We start from the raw sequence: 16,458 nt of genomic DNA, 5'->3' as shown, positions 1-16,458 counted from the left end.
CGAGCTGCTCCGCAAATGCCCTGAGTACGGTCCAGGGATGTTATCCGGTCCAGCAGCCTTGTGGTGTGATCCTGCTCAGGTGCCTTGCAGACATCTGGGAGGAGAGTGTGATGGGGGGTGGTCAGCTGAGGGTTTGAGCTTGGTGGCAGTTTCTCTGTTGTCTCTTTCAAAGCGAGCTAAAAGTCATTAAGCCGTTCAGGAAGTTGAATCAGTGGCTAAGGGGTGGAGTGAGTGGGTTATAGTCATGATGGCCTGAATGCCCTGCCACAGGGGTCGAGGATCAGCGTTGGAGAAGTGTGCCCTCTATCTTCAGCTTGTAGCAGTGCTTGGCCTTTTGATGCCCCTTTTCAGATTTGCCCTGGATGTGCTATAGGCCTGTGCGTCTCCTGATCTGAAGGCAGTATTGCGTGTCTTCAATAGGAGTCGCATTTCGTTCATCCATGGCTTCTGATTTGGGTGTGGTGGATCTGCTTCGGGGTGTAACGATGTTATGGTGGTGTTAATATAATCCAGTACAGAGGAGGTGTAGCAGTCAATGTCCGTGTGGAGCCACTGGTGGCTTGAGTAGCAAACGTACTCCAGTCTGTGTGTAGAAACTTTTCCTGAAGTGAGATCTGCTCCTGCAGGCCACACCTGGATGCTTCACTGATGGCTTCACCGGTTGATGAGAGGTGCATATTGGGGGGGGAACAAAGAAAGGTGATCTGACTGTCCCAGGTGGGGAGGGGTGTCGCGACGTAGGCTCCAGCCATGTTTGTGTAAACATGGTCTAAAGTTTTGTTTCCTCTGGTGTGACAAGAAACATGCTGGTGAAATTTTGGTAGCACTGACTTCAAGTTTGAATGATTAAAATCACGCGACAATAAACGCAGCTTCCGGGTGAACGGTCTGTTGTTTACTAATGGCTGCGTGAAGTCTTTCATAGCAAACTTGGCGTCAGCGTCGGGGGAATATAGGCTGCAGTGATAATCGTACAAGTGAACTCCCGTGGTAGTAGAACGGTCTACATTTAACCAGAGAAACTCAAGGTTAGCTGAACAATGTCTCCCAACAATAGCAGAGTTTGTGCCCAGCTTTGTTAATGTAAAGCACAGACACCACTCTGGTCTTGCCGGAGCATCTAGTGTTCTATCCGCCCGAATGTGTGAAGTCCGCTAGCTCGAAAGCATTGTCCGGTATTCCGCTGTTTAACCATGTTTCCGTGAAGATTATGACTATGATTATGATTAATCATGATCTCCATATTGATCAAAATAATTGTGATTATCATTTTGGCCATAATCGTGCAGCCCTAGCTGACTTTATTTTTTAAAAAGTCACACACTAAAGTTTTTAGATGGACGGAGGTTAATCCTGCTACTGGAGGTTAAACTCTTGTGTGGACGGAGATCGCTTTTGTCTTAAAACATGTCCTTAAAATTTAAAGTAATGTAGATGCAGCCTCAGCTAACCTTAATATCTGCACTGAAATAATAGAGAGGTGCACGGGCGTGCACTTGCATACACACACTCCACGGCCACCCGGGAGGGCTCAGAAACCGTTTCCACAAAGGTTAATAGAACGCTTTGGTCATCCCCAGATAGCAATGGAGCAGAGTTGACACTAACTTGGTTACAGGCAGAGAATGTCACCTCTGTTTTTTCCAGGTTCTGACTTTTAACTCTGCGCTTATTATTCTATAGCTGCACGCAGGTTCTTATCCAGATCAGACTAGCTGCTCCTCTGAATGAATCACTGCTCTGTGGTGCTGTCCAGACCTTCTTTTTTCTCTTTTTTTACAATAGGCTATAAAACGCGATAAAAATAAAAACAGACTCTAAAGCTATTATTTTGTTGGCTTTTTTACCTGAGATGGTAGATCTGTATTACAAAGCCTGAAAGAGGCTTGCTGATTGATTTATGCTGGCCTTGTTTTCATTTGTCCCCCCGGAGAGAATGAAAAAGCACATGCTACTCCCCGTCTGCATCAATCTCCCACTAACCAGGTTACATCCAGAGGGAAGATTAAGGTGAACATCCTTTTCAGACCCCGAAATCTTCAGAAAATGTTTGTATCGTAACTCACTGTCTTTTTTTCAATGCCTTCCTGCCTTTAATGGACAGGACAGCTAGGTTAAAGAGGGGGAAGACATGCAGGAAATTCTCACTCAAACCCCGGAAATGTGCGCCTGCCCTACCAAGCGAGCCAACCCGGCAAGAAGGAGTTGCAGATCTTTCTATTTACAATTTTGAGAAAAATATGGCAAGGAATACACTAGGACATGACAGCAGAGGTCAAGAGTTGTGTTTGCTGCACAAGGCATATATTGACATCCCAATTATTAAACATGATTACTCATTGGCTTTTGGAAAAGATGTTACATTTATTGAAGTAAAAAAACAAATCGTTAAAAAAATTGTTAAACAAATCAAAAGTGAAAACAACGTTTACATTTTATGAATTCCTCTTCAGAACACAAGAAAAATAAGAGGTGTGTGCAAAATATTTGTTTTTATTGTCGATTCTATCGTTTTTATGATCGCTAGGAGCCCAAACTGTAATCGTGATTAAAATTTCATTAATTACATAGCCTTAACACACGCAAACACACACACACACCTACATACACACACACCTGGGATAACAGAATCATCTATCCTCCGGCTGTCTCAATGTCATAAGGAACAGTATGATGTCAGCTTTGGCACAAATCTCATTTAGGTATTTCTCAGACATTAGTATTTTCTTTTTTTTTATGTCCACAGAGACGGCGCATGTAATCAATTCTGTGCTTTTAAGCTGCGTCTGTGTCCTCTGTGTTTTCAAAAAGGGAATAATACTAGATGGACTTCAAGGGAAGCTTTACATTCACCTGTTTCAAGGATAGTAAGTGCAGATTTTCATCCCCAGCACAACATGCTGTCATATGTAAGAGTCAACACTGTGTAGATCTAAATCGCCCCATTGAATCCCAGCTCGGCCATCAGCGAGGCCACGGAGATTTGTAGCTACCAACGCTGCTGTTCTACTTTAGACAGCAACAAAAAAAACAATGAGTAATTCCGTAGTGCAAGAAAGCAATGTAAAGAAAAAAAAGCTTCTCTGCTGAATTTACTTCTAAAAGATCTGTGGCTCGGATTTATTGGCCTGCCGGTGTAATTACGTTGACCGGGAGTCTCTCGTGGCAACCTTCTCGTTCGGCTCAATTTATAAATGCCACAGAGCTAGTAATCCCACTGTTTCCCCACTTAGTTTGGAAAGGGCTCCAGCCATCCAGCCTAGGATTGATTACATATAGCTCAAATGAAGAGTAAGCAGTTTTCTGCTGTTGGATGCCAGCACCGATCCCTGCTATTGATTCATTTATTCAGCATAGGGAGAATAAGATATGTCACGTCTCAAAACTGTATATATTTTTTCCCTTATACTTATGAATTTATGGGCCCCGATTATACAAAAACAACTCTATTTCTGCCTGTAGCAAATGCACATGTGTTGGGCTTGAGCTAAAAACAGAAGAAACCCCTTTAATGTGATGTCAGCCAGTGAAAAGCAGTATTTTATCTCAGAAGTGAGTAATTTAGTCAATGCCTCTAAGGAGCAGATATATCATTACACAGTTAGGGATGGCATTTACAGATCTGTTAATTGAATTTATAGAAGCATAGCGTGTCAGTGGAAACTGCCTCGTTGCAGAAATATAGATTTGAAATGCAGGTGCAAGTGTTGTAAGTGGTGTTAATGTGAGAGGAGACATGTTATAGTTATCTGTATTTTCTGTCACATCTATAATGTTAAAATGTTGGATTGTCATGTTAAACACGGCCTAAACTTCAAGTAATTAGGTAAATAAATGTAAAGGTCCCATGACATGGTGCTCTTTGGATGCTTTTGTATAGACATTAGTGGTCTCCTAATACTGTATCTGAAGTCTCTTTCCCAAAATTCCGCCTTGGTGAGGGGTGGGATGATCTGGAATCTTGTCCTTATGATGTCATAAGGGGCAAGGTTACCTCCCCTTTCTCTGCTTTGCCCGCCCGAGCATTTTGCCGCCCCCATGAGAGAGAGCCATCATGGCTTTCAACAGCAAAGTGGCAGTTGGTCAAGCCGCACCCCCAGCCTCCACCTTGCCCCCCCCCCCCCCCCCCCCCCCCCCCCCTCTCCTCCCCAAAAGCCACAGACTCAGAATGGCACACCCTAAGGAAAGCCATTGTGGACTGGCTCTAGTGGCTGGAATTCTGCACCAAGGCTGAATTTTGGGAAGAGACTTCAGATCCAATATTAGGGACCACTAAGGTCTATTAAAAAGGACTTCAGATCCATATTAGGGACCCAAGGTCTATATAAAGAGACTCTGAGAGTATTAGGCCACTAAGGTCTATATAAGAGACTTCAGATACAGTATTAGGGGACCACTAAGTCTATATAAAGAGACCTCAGATACAGTATTAGGGGACCACTAGGTCTATATAAAGAGACCTCAGATACAGTATTAGGGGACCACTAAGGTCTATATAAAGAAGACTTCAGATACAGTATTAGGGACCACTAAGGTCTTATAAAAGACCTTCAGGTACAGTATTAGGAGACCACTAATGCTATATAGAAGAGGACTTCAGTACAAGTATGGGGACACTAAGGTCTATATAAAAGAGACTTCAGGTACAGTATTAGGGGACCACTAAGGTCTATTTAACAGCATCCAAACAGCACCATGTTATGGGACCTTTAAGAAATTCGTATGGTGAACTTTGAAGTGTGAATTGTATTGAATCGCGAGTTGAGTGTATCGTTGCATCCCTAATCAGATAATATGTTATTATTCAAAAAAAAATTATTTACTTAAAAATTGAGTCTGAGTGCTTTAGGGTTTCATATTTGTAGCATCCTATGTCCCTTTACCTAATCAGTGGGTATGATGACAAAATGTGGGGAAATGGGATCCAGGCAAACATGGCTGGAGATGAGCATCTAACGGGCCATAAATATGACTCATCCACATCCACCTTGACCCCTCTTCTCTCCCTCCTCAACCCCCGCTAGCTCTCATTAGTATGTGGAGGACTTTGCATTGTACATGCTCCGGGGCCATGTTTGCTATGCACTGGTTTATCCAAGAGGAAGAATGGCTGGAGGACAGGATTTAGCCAGCCCCGTGCAGTATGCTGTCTCCTCCACACGGGTCGTTGCTCTGGACATTGTGCCGGAGAACTGTCACAAAGAAGTGCAGTAGCAAAAGCTCCATACTTCAGGTTTGAATGGCTCCTCATTTTATCCACTCTGGCTGCACAAAGTATTACCGGAAAACATGCAAGTCTTAAAAGGACAAACTTATTGGAAACAGGCTTTAAAAATGTCTCTTGTCATTGGAAAATTCAATTTTGTGCAGTTAAATACCAGTGGGTTCTTTAGAATAAGTGTGTGTTCTTTTAGTTTTTTTTGGTTATTGCCTCATCTAAAATCCGTTTATGCTTTCCACTCTGAAGCACTTAGTAATTTTTTCTTATACAGCATTTTTGTGGCGACCCAAAACATCATTGAGTTAAGGATGACAACATATTAATCATGTGGGTGGTGTGTAGAGGATGCTGGGTTATGTAATGGCTGTCGGCCAGGCAGCTTCAATGTGAAGCCTCAGGTTTGATATCCGTCTTCTGGTCAGAGAGTACAGGCTGCGCGGTGTTAATCCGCCACCATGACAGGAATGAATAGGCTGTCTGTCAAAGCATATAAACATTCATGTACCGAGGACAGTATATACTAATGCTGTACATCTGTACGGCACACCTGCATGCTGTAAGGCAGAGAAGAAGTATATTGGCAATCTATGTTTTGATTGTTTTTTAATAATTTGTGTCAGAATGTAATCACATTGCAAATTGTTACTCATCCCGATCTAACATTTGATTGTCATACTGTAACTGCCTGTGAAACATATTATTATCTACATTAACAATACAGCAGCCGGTCTTCAGAGTCTGCTAAGTTGCAATGTGAGTTAAGCGCTAGTCTCAGTTTCTTTGTCTAAGGAAAAACCTGATTTTTCACCTAAAAAGAAGATCAGCATTTTTGGAAATCTGCATATTTGCTTTCGTTTTGAGCGTAAGGTGAGAAGAAGGATATCATTCTAGGGCTGCACGATATGAGGAAAGTATGTAATTGCAATTATTTTGACTGACATTGCGATTGCAGTATATTGACAATGTTGAAGTGAATGATCACGTTTGTATCATTATTCTAATTTTCTATGACTCTGATTACCCCCTTGGCGTCTTGGAGCCCTGTTTTAGAGAGTTGATGTATGTGGTGTAGATTTAGAGGGGCTGTTGTATTTTTGGACATTGTAGAAAGCCGGTTGGCCAGCTGGCTGTTTCTTCCTGCTTGTACAGCAGTCTTTATGCTAGGCTAACCACGTCCTCTAGTCTAACATACAGACATGAGAGTAAACGTATTCCCCAAAATGTTCCTTTTCCTTCAAATCATCCCAACTGCCCCAAGTGTGTTCCTACTTTCTCTTTTTCTCTTTTGCTTGTGGCCTGCGTTTGCTTTCTGGCTTTCTGTCTCTCTGCCTGTCCTTAAAGGAATTTTATGGACTCCAGCTCTGTATACGTTATTAAATAAAAAAAACAGCAATTTTTGAAAAGTGTTCGAGTTATTGTGTCAAAGTAAAGGTACAATTGTATCAAGGTCAGTAGAGAAAACCCTACACTCAGCTCTTGCTCAGCATCATCCTAGCCATCCTTTGAGTAATAAAAGACTGTAGTGATGCTTATTCCGTAACACTGGAAGTAAGACAATCAGCTCTTTCTCAGCACCACATAATCAGATTAATTAATGTTCTGGTCATATATGATGGTATTATTACATTGTTTTTTTAAGACTGAAACAAAAGGAGCCGTAGATTTACTGTGTGATGGAAAGAAACATTTTCGGCCACAATGTAACCATGTTTATTAAAGGTCCCACGACATGGAGCTCTTTGGATGTTTTTATATAGACCTTAGAAGCTCCCTTATACTGTATCTGAAGTCTCTTTTATATGGACCTTAGTGGTCCCCTAATACGTATCTGAAGTCTTTATATAGACCTTAGTGGTCCCTAATACTGTATCTGAAGTCTCTTTATATAGACCTTAGTGGTCCCCTAAACGTATCTGAGTCTTTTATATAGACCTTAGTGGTCCCCTATACTGTATCTGAAGTCTCTTTTATTAGACCTTAGTGGTCCCTAATACGTATCTGAAGTCTCTTTAATAGACCTTAGTGGTCCCCTAATACTGTATCTGAAGTCTCTTTTAAGACCTTAGTGGGCCCTAATACTGTATCTGAAGTCCTTTATATAGACCTTAGGGGGCCCCTAATACTGTATTCGAGTCTCTTTTATATAGACTTGGGTCCCTATACTGTATCTGAGTCTCTTTTATATAGATCTTAGTGGTCCCCTAATACTGTATCTGAAGTCTCTTTTCAAGATTTCTTACACAGTTAATTACGTCTTCATCGGCTCCTACTGTTATTCGTTCATCTCTCTCCTATGGTCTCCAAAAGGTTGCATCCATTTAAGTACACTAACGTCTCGCGCCTGGAATGATGCAATATGTCCCCGGCTCGTAATTTAACCAACAAATTATTCATCTAGTGCTTCTCCTGGGGGGCAGAGATTCATTATCCAATTTAGCAGAGTTGTGGAACGGGCTATGTAAGGTGATAAATGGAGAGTGTCCTGGGAGAGGACAGTTTTACAGCAGATTGAGAGCATGCAGAACCTCCTACCATCTTTGTCGGATTTAAGATGTCCACTTGGCTCTAATATCCTCCCATGCTGTAGTACATTCCTGTATCTGTTCGCAGTCTGATTCCACGCCTGTCGAGGTGAAGAGGTTTAGGAGCAATCTATGCTTTTTCTGTTGTAGCCAAGTGATTCATGAGAGGCTTTTTGTTTAGGGTAATGATGAAATATATGACTCTGTCTGTGTTTAAAAGAAATCAATTAACTCCCTTTTGAAAGGGTTCAGCGCCGATAATAAAGTGGACACTGACATGACGGAGCATTTGTTTTGTTTGCTTGCCTGACAATGCCTCAGTCTCACAGCCTCTCGTTCTGTATCCCTGTCAGGTTTATTGGGGACTCAACCTTCAATGCAAGGCTGGGCTTTATTATTTTAATAAATTGCCCTGTATGAGGAGAGCACCGGTGCATGTCTGATGCATGGCCCATCATCTTCCCTTTCTCCCCCTCCCCTCTCTTTCTTATCCATTGCCTTTGTGTTTTGTCCTCCCGCCGTCCCTCACTCTCTATTCCTCTCTACCTGACATCACCAGCACATATGCTAGGCCAGCATATTCAATGTTCTTTAATCCAAGGACCCCCTTAACTGCATAATAAACTTGGCCTACAATAATTGTAGGGCGGTCCAAAGCCTTGATGCATTCCTTTTTAGTGCATAGAGTACCAAGCTATTAAAATGTGTTCAAGTTGCAGTCACTCTGAGGACCCCGGTGCCCCTGTTGAGATGCATTCATGAAGAAAAAAAAGAGGAAAAGATTGAGGGAGGGAGCCCTCAGCTCAGCAGACAGATGTGTTGTTCCTGCTGAGCCAGTGGTGATCAGTTGTCGGGGGCCACCCAGCCTCTGGGCACGGCCTCAGACAGCGCAGACACCCACAGAGGATAGATGAGCGTGAGCGGGGGCAGTGGAAGTGGCGGTGAAAGATAGCCCGCTCTGAAGCCACTGGTCATCGATCAGAGCTGGCCACCCTGTAGAGCTGTCCTGAGAGAGAAGGCCGGCCAATAACAGCGGGTGGAATTGTCAGGGGTGGCAGGTCAGTGTCACACTGGATGGGACAACAACACCTCCACCGTCCCCTCCTCGGTTTTCTGCCTCTTGCAGAGTCTTAACATGATGATGGAATGCACAGGATTATTTTTACACCCTGACACCCTGACACCATGTACCTGAGCGTGGAGACCTTTTTATCCAGCAATCTCATGTGGTCTTTATTCTATATTCACTTCATTAGAGTGGCAAAGATGAATCACTGATTTGTCAATTAATAAATCTGCAACGGTTTTGATAATTGACAATATATTGGGATCATGTTAAGAAATTGTTTTTGTTTTTTTAAACTTTCAAAAAAATGTACAATCGTTTGGTAGTGGGGTTTATGGATGATTTATTTGGCTCTTTTGGTCACAAATTGGACTCAAAGTAAGAAACACTCTTGGCCCATGCAGGGTTTCCTGAATTAGAGGAGAAACCCCAGATGCGTAAAAGAGCACAATTGAATGTGACAAGCAGCTAATCTTCTAAAATTAAGACGGTGTCTCTAATGTGATTGTTTTTCGCTAAGGTCCTATACTTTTCTCATGGCAGAATAACGTTGTGATAGATGGGTCAGTACTGGAGTATTTCTTTTGGAAGGCCGCCTTGGAAGTGATTGGTCTCTCATTTTCTACTGGCCAAGGCTCATTGGTGGTCTGGGTAACTGGATGTCTCTATGATGATCCATTTAAAGCTCTAGCTATAAAGCTAAACTATTTTATGTTAATGAACGTCCGTTACATACAAGCCATTTGCAAAATGAGTTGATACAAAGCCAATTAAGCCTATCAGCTCTACACAACTCTCTCTGTATGTCTCAGTATGTGCATGTTTACAAAATGGTGTCACCCGGTGAATTTCGCACGCAGCAGCTCCATTGACTTCACCACTGAGAAACACTCGCTATGTCTTAATTTCTCTCTTCTTTCTATTTATTGATCTGCAGCTCAAATTGTCAGCACCGGAGTCCAAGTAATGTTTGCCCAAGGGGACAATAAACTATAATTTAATTGAATTTAATCCCCACTCCATAATCTTTGGTATGCTCTTTTAACTGTATATCACATCAGCTACAAAATGAGAGATGTTAAAGGCTCAGATATGTCTAGTGTTCATGTAAAATTAAGGAAGAAAAGTGAAAAACAAGATTTTGAGTGACAGCAGTCAGACTGCATGTAACAGCAGTGTTGAGTACTTAAACAGCCCTATTCCTCCAGATGATCTAGTGATTCAGCTCGGCGTTGACACTTTTTGAACAGGCGCCATACAACATCTGATTAACGTTCTCCTCTCATGAATATTTGTGTCCTGCTGGCACTGTGAAAATGTGTTCATTTGGTGTAGCGGTGACAGCTTTTGAGAGGCGAAGCTTCACTCGCACAATGAGGAAGCCTCGAGAGTGGGTGGGATTTTCTGACAAGGGCTGGTAAACACCTGTGATTGCCGCCATTGTCTGGATGCCTCCGCCAGATTCCTCCAGCAGCGTGCTGTCTTTATTCGTCGTCACCTCGTTTACGCCTCGCGTACAAGCTGCTGTATAATGGAGCAGAACGCTCGTGGAACACGGGACAATGCATGCTGAATGTTCTGTATTTATTTACACTCCAGAGATGCTCCGAGAAATTCCATGTGTGATCCAGTCACTTCTGAGAAAACTATCTGAAGCCATCTCCTTCGCTGTGTGCTCAGTGAGCCGTCCCAATTACCACACACTGAAAGGCTTGTTTGTGTTTGCCAGCAGGTGCATTTGTGTCGCATGAGTGAACTCCTTGCTGCATTTATGTCAAAGTGTATCCCACTGTAAGAAAGGAGCAGATTGTTTGCGTGTGTGCATGTGTGTGCAATTAATTCAATATTTAATTTGGCTCCTAATTATCCCCCAAAAAACAATATAATCGACAATAAAAACTAAAAATTTACAAGCAAGCTCCTATTTCGTCTTGTGTTCTGAATGGGAATTCAAAAACAGGAAAAGTATTGAGGGAAATTTCCCAGATCGAGCTGTTGATTAGTTTAACTGTTTCACCGTTTTTTTTTTTAACATTTTCAATAAATGCAACATCGTTTCCATCTTTTTCCTTTTCAAACAAATAACATATAATATATGTTTTTTATATGTGTGTACACATTCCTGCTTTGCACTTCTACTGATGTTTTGCATTGACAGGACTGCATTCAATTTGTCATAAATGTCAATTTACAATGACAGTAAAGACTACTCCATTCCATTCTTCTATCCTAAACGTCATTGAGTAATCGTGTTCAATTATCGGGATTTCTATATTGACCAAAATCAAGATTTTTTTTCCATAAATGAGCTGCCCTAGTGTGTGCGTGTGCACATTGTAATAGTCATTCCAGTGCACACATCCTTGTGTGTTCCCACCAGTGTGCTGCAGCTCTGCTTATGTAACCCTCGCTTGTGGAGTCAGTCCATCCGTTGACAGTGGTAAAGTGGCGGCTCCCCAGCGGCCGTCGTGTTAGTTGTTCCGTAATGAAAGCGTTCCTCCTTGGGATAAGGTTGCAGCCTACCTGGCTCGCAATGAGAAAAGCTTTGATTAACACTCGCTCCCCAGCGCCCTGCTCTCAGACGATGACAAAGCCTCACAACCCAGATCCTGTCAGGGCTTTCCCTGGCAGCTGCTGACACCAGGAGGTTTTTATACAGGTTCCGCCACTTTAGAGTTATTAAACACAACGATTCCCCCACTACGTACCACTACTCCACTCTCAAGTGCTGATCTGATCATATTAGAAAAATGAATGATTAGAGAGGTAGTATTAGGAGTTGTGCATGCTTTGTAAACATATGCACAAATTAAAAGGATATTGTAAATACTCAAAGGAAGACTGTGTAATGAGCTATCGGCCACAAACAAGCTCATTTCCATAAATCCAGAAGAACTTAACACCATAATGGATGTCAGTTAACTAATTGGCTTCAAAGTCTCTTTAATCTCTTTTAAAATACAGGAAAGTGACAATACATCAAGCATGCTTCCTTAAGTAGAACAAGTTGCATTATTTCCGTGCAACGAGGCTCGTGTTGTTGGATAGGCACAGAGGGAATTCTTTCATTTTCCCTCTTTGGTCACACTAAAGCTTAATTAGAGAGTGGGGGACTTCTCAGAGAAAATAGGCCTTTAAACTAGATTCAGCTTTCCGGTTTGTTCTGCACTGCTGAAATACATCTGTCACCCAGGTTGAAACGCGGAGCGAGGCAGCTCGTCTGGCTCCCTCTGAGGATGTTATGGATGATTTAATGACCGCTCTGGGTAGCTGTACAACAACACAGTATATCACACAACCACTAGGCCCTGTGGGGTGGCACTTGGCCAGTCTGAGACCTCGCTAAATACATTACAAGGGCCAAGTGTACTACCAGCAGGGGCCCCGTGCAAAATCAGAGAGGAGCAGAGGGCCAAATGAAATCCCCTGACTGCATATCCTTAAGAGTTATGTACTGCACATCAGTGTCAGAGTTGTTGACCAAGGTCTTTGAAATGGCAGTTAAAATCATTTGAAGATTGTATTTTACATTCTCTAGTGACATAGAGTAGTTTGGTGGTTTTACATGCTGCAGGTTGTGTGCAAATAGGTTTCAAATGAGTTTTACACATAAAACTCATCATCATTTAAAATGATTTGAATCTGTCAATCAATCAATCAACATTTATTTATATAGCACTTTAAAACAACCAGCACGTATCCAAAGTTCTTAACATCAGAAACATCAGGAGAATAAAACAACATATCAGACTATAAAAATGAAACATAGAAAACAGTAAAATCAGACAAGGTTACATAGAAACAGCAGAGAATATCAGGAGGTAACTTGTTCCAGAGTCTCGGGGGAGCAACTGCAAACGCCGCCGCCCCCCCCCCAACCGTTTATACCTTGACCTTGGGATTTCTAAAACCCGTTGATTTGAAGACCGCAATGACCGGTTGTGCTCCCGCAGGCCCTGTGTGAGCACAAGCGGTCTTCAAATCTTCAAATCTTGGGCAAATACTCAGGAGCCAGGCCGTTTGAAGCCTTGAAAACAAAAGTTAAAATCTTAAGATTGATTCTAAAACACACCGGGAGCCAATGTAGGGTGTAGAGAACGGGAGTGATGTGGGCACGTCTAGATGTATTGGTTAAAAAGCAAAGGCGTGAGATGGAGGTTTGATTCAGACCAATGTAAAAAACATTACAGTAATCCAACCTGTAGGTCAAATCTGTGTTGTTGTTTTTTTACTACACAATTCCAACATAGCTCGTGTTGAGTGATCAATTAACAGAAAATGTATCACCAATCATTTTGATAATCAATCAATCATTCAAGTCATTGACTAAGGAAAGTTCCAAACATTCACTGGTTTACAGCTCTTTAAATGTGAGGTTTATCACTTTTTTTGACATTATGGCGACTAATTCATTTACTATTAATCAACAAAATTACCAACAGATGACTCAATAATGAAAATAGTTGTTCATAGTACTTATTTGCACGAGGCTAAAGTTGCATTCAGGGTTAACTAAAGCAGATTTAAGTTATATCTTTGTGAATGGAAAGTTGGGAAGGAGCAGCCATCCTTACTTCATACAAAATAATAAGCTTATTAAACAAATTTAAATATATGGATTTTTTCTTTTTTGTAAAGTATATGATGATGATAAAAAGGATGTATTTTTATTATGATTGCTGCTGCTTTTCACCCCCAGTACACTGACTTTCTTCATTCACTGAGGAGAACTAGAACATGCACTACCCATTGCAACCAGCAGATGGAGCACATTCGGTATTCAACATGGCCCTGACTGCTCAGTCCCAAATTGGTTGTATGTACTCAGTAATAACAGCTGTTTCAACCTCTGCCCACTGAGCACAGATGCCATAGAAGAAAGACAGCTACTCCCCTGTCAATTTACAGCTGGACAATAAATTACCGTTCCGGCAGTGAATGAGTGAAGAAACAAAGGATGGTCACTTTTCTCTGAAACTGCTCTGTTTCTACAATCTAAATGAATAATGCATGACGGTCTTTTCAGTTCAATACCTGAGTCTGCTGCCCAATTATACACCCTGTTCTGGTCTGGTGGGTTTTTACCCCCCCCCCCCCCCCCCCAATTCATTTACACACCTCAAATGCCATCTACTTTTATCCCACAGTAGACGATCAGCCACTTATGTACCAGGTCCCAGAGCTTTCACTATGGCCCCTTGAGTTCCATATGGATGCAGAAGTGTACTTTGGCTCCAATGTGGATGTCTGAATTTATTAGAATGTTATTATAATGGGCATCAGATGGATTTCATGACTATGAAATATCCTAGCAACCGTCTGGAAATTAGTGTGGACTATAAGCTTGGTTGCATTTTTATGCATTTATTAATCAAGTTCTTTATTTATGTGTAATGTAAATTTTTCATACCCTTGAGCTGAATTATAGAAACCATTCAGAGTATGTGCCCAATCAGTGAATCTCCAACTCCTTATTTCAAATTTAATCTAGGCCTATAAAAGACAGCTGTATAAGAGAATGTAAAATTTGACATTAAGTATATGACATTATATACTATATTATTAACATATAATTAGTCAATTAATAAAAAATAAAATAGCACACAAAAGTAAAACCTAATTGCCTGAAAATGTTGCCTTCCAAATATAACAACATTTGTAGATTTTCTGAAAATCTCCTGTCCCATTTTTCTTTTTCTAGGATTCACTGAAAATGTTTCTCTTACAAACTGAGATCCAGCCACCCTGTTTTACAAATTTGGTCTTTGTTAAACCAAAATGTTCTCACTTTTTTTCCGAGTTTAATCAAATATTGGTACCGTATTTGACACATCCATTTGTCAGCAGTGTTAAGTCACCGGGGCAGAAGGCAGCTGGAACGGATCCAGTCCGTTGCCCAACTGCGTTGCACAGCTTGACTCCACTAGGCGGAGAGAAAAAGTTTGTTGGCCCGTTCCTGTTTTGGAATGTATAGCTGGAGAGTTTGAAGCTTTTTACACCACAACTGTGAGCCTGTGACGTTTTGACAACACTGCGTTAGGTGCAATGACAGCGGGCTTTGTAACACTTTAAAAACTTTGCTTTTTAGCTAACCTAGCTAGGTTGTAACGTTAGCGTTATGGACTACATCTATTCTTTTACGGGCATCGGTGTTGTCAGGGAAGCAATTTCTCAGAGACTGTGGCCTGGAACTGGACAGCAGACTGCCCAAACTGTTCAACACCATACTGGGAAAACACACGACGGTAACAGCAAACACTTCGAAACAGGTTAGTAGGACATTCAATTCCGTTAGCTGATTTGGAGACTGCAAGCTTTCCAGATAACGTTAACCTTCCTGTAGAGCGTGCCGAACCCCCTTCAAAGATTGTTCAGTTTCACGTGTCCTCGTTGCTTGGGTACTTTTCTTGCCTGTAGAATATATGTTGAGATGTAGAAATAAACATTAAGGGTCGTCCTTAAATTCGGCGAAGTTCTGTGCATTAGCTGAAGATTATTTCAAAATAATTTAAACTTTCAGCTTTAACTAAGCTAGCCAGTTAACGTTGTTTCCGCAGTGCTGTCACTCTAACACTTTAACTATGTTAACGTTACGACGTTAGCTAACCTAGTGCTTTTGACCAGCGTTATTACAAACGTTGACTTAGACTTAGTATTAGAATAAAGTTATGTTTTTAAAATCATACTGAATTCACCCGGATATTTTGAGAAAGATTCGCATATAACACCATACTAGTTAGTGACATTAACTTTAGTATGCAACTGTCCACCACGTGACTGCTGTCACTAGCAGCTTTTCAGTTGTAATGGTAACGTTCGTTAACATTAGCTACCCATTGTTATTGGGTCTGTGGTGTAAAATAGCTATAAGCCTACTGCAAGAAGGTAAATAACATTAGAAATACTGTAAATTAAAGGTGTCCTTTCTGTATACTATATTACTAAAGTATAGCTCAAAGCTGAGTCTGTTAAGTGACCCCCTATTAGTCCCAGTTGTAGGGTAGCCTACATTACATCAAACTTAACATGTGTCTGTTTCTGAATATGTATTAGGCTGAACATCGGGGAACACATCATACACGTTATGCAACACTTCCTGTTGCACACAAGTTATGGAAGACTTATAACAGTGTATTTCATAGGACAGAGGGTCCCTATATGCTTGCTTCCCTGCCTGATTTTCTATTTCTGAAATGATTTGAACTCAGCAAATCAGCCATGTCCATGCCTTCCATGATTTCACTCAAGAGGGTAAGCCTCTTCTCTCTAAGCGTAGCTCCCATGGCGCCATTTTAATGCTACAAAGCCATCACCTGCAGTTAGCATCCCATTGACTGCCATCCCTTTTGGCGCCACTTAGACAGTGAATAACTTTACATCTGAAGCGTTTCAAGACTCTATTTGTCCGTTGTTTATTTCTAAAGAAACACAACGATGTATAAAAGGCTCCATTACCTTGTAGCTCACGTTATGACTCCGCAGCAGACGTTTTTTGTAAAAAAATAAGGTAACGATTGCGTCATAACCACGCAACTTACAGTTGCATAGTCAACAAATCACCGTAATGCCAGGAGAAGCTCGCAGACAGTTTTTTAATAACTAATGTTAACTAGCATGTTAGTTAGCAGTAATTAGCCTGTGCCTATGTT

The 16,458-nt window shown here is 41.5% G+C and overlaps 1 protein-coding gene across 6 annotated transcripts in view; it reads left to right on the top strand.

Annotated features, from left to right (window-relative positions):
* Nucleotides 1–16,458, top strand: part of oxr1a (oxidation resistance 1a) — a 216,966-nt gene that overhangs the window by 107,108 nt on the left and 93,400 nt on the right. Inside the window, exon 1 of one of the 6 annotated variants that reach the window (XM_032517853.1) lies at nucleotides 14,708–15,078. The exons of 4 other annotated variants lie outside the window; for them this stretch is intronic. In XM_032517853.1, coding sequence (XP_032373744.1) covers nucleotides 14,928–15,078 — 151 coding nt within the window. In that variant the 5' untranslated portion in view covers nucleotides 14,708–14,927. Of the gene's footprint in view, nucleotides 1–14,707; nucleotides 15,079–16,458 lie in introns of those variants that run through there. One more of the 6 variants, XM_032517850.1, reaches the window with a different exon arrangement.

This window comes from Etheostoma spectabile, chromosome 6 (genome assembly GCF_008692095.1).
Source record: "Etheostoma spectabile isolate EspeVRDwgs_2016 chromosome 6, UIUC_Espe_1.0, whole genome shotgun sequence".
Classification (NCBI taxonomy): domain Eukaryota; kingdom Metazoa; phylum Chordata; class Actinopteri; order Perciformes; family Percidae; genus Etheostoma; species Etheostoma spectabile.
This window is presented reverse-complemented; position numbering and strand designations above follow the sequence as displayed.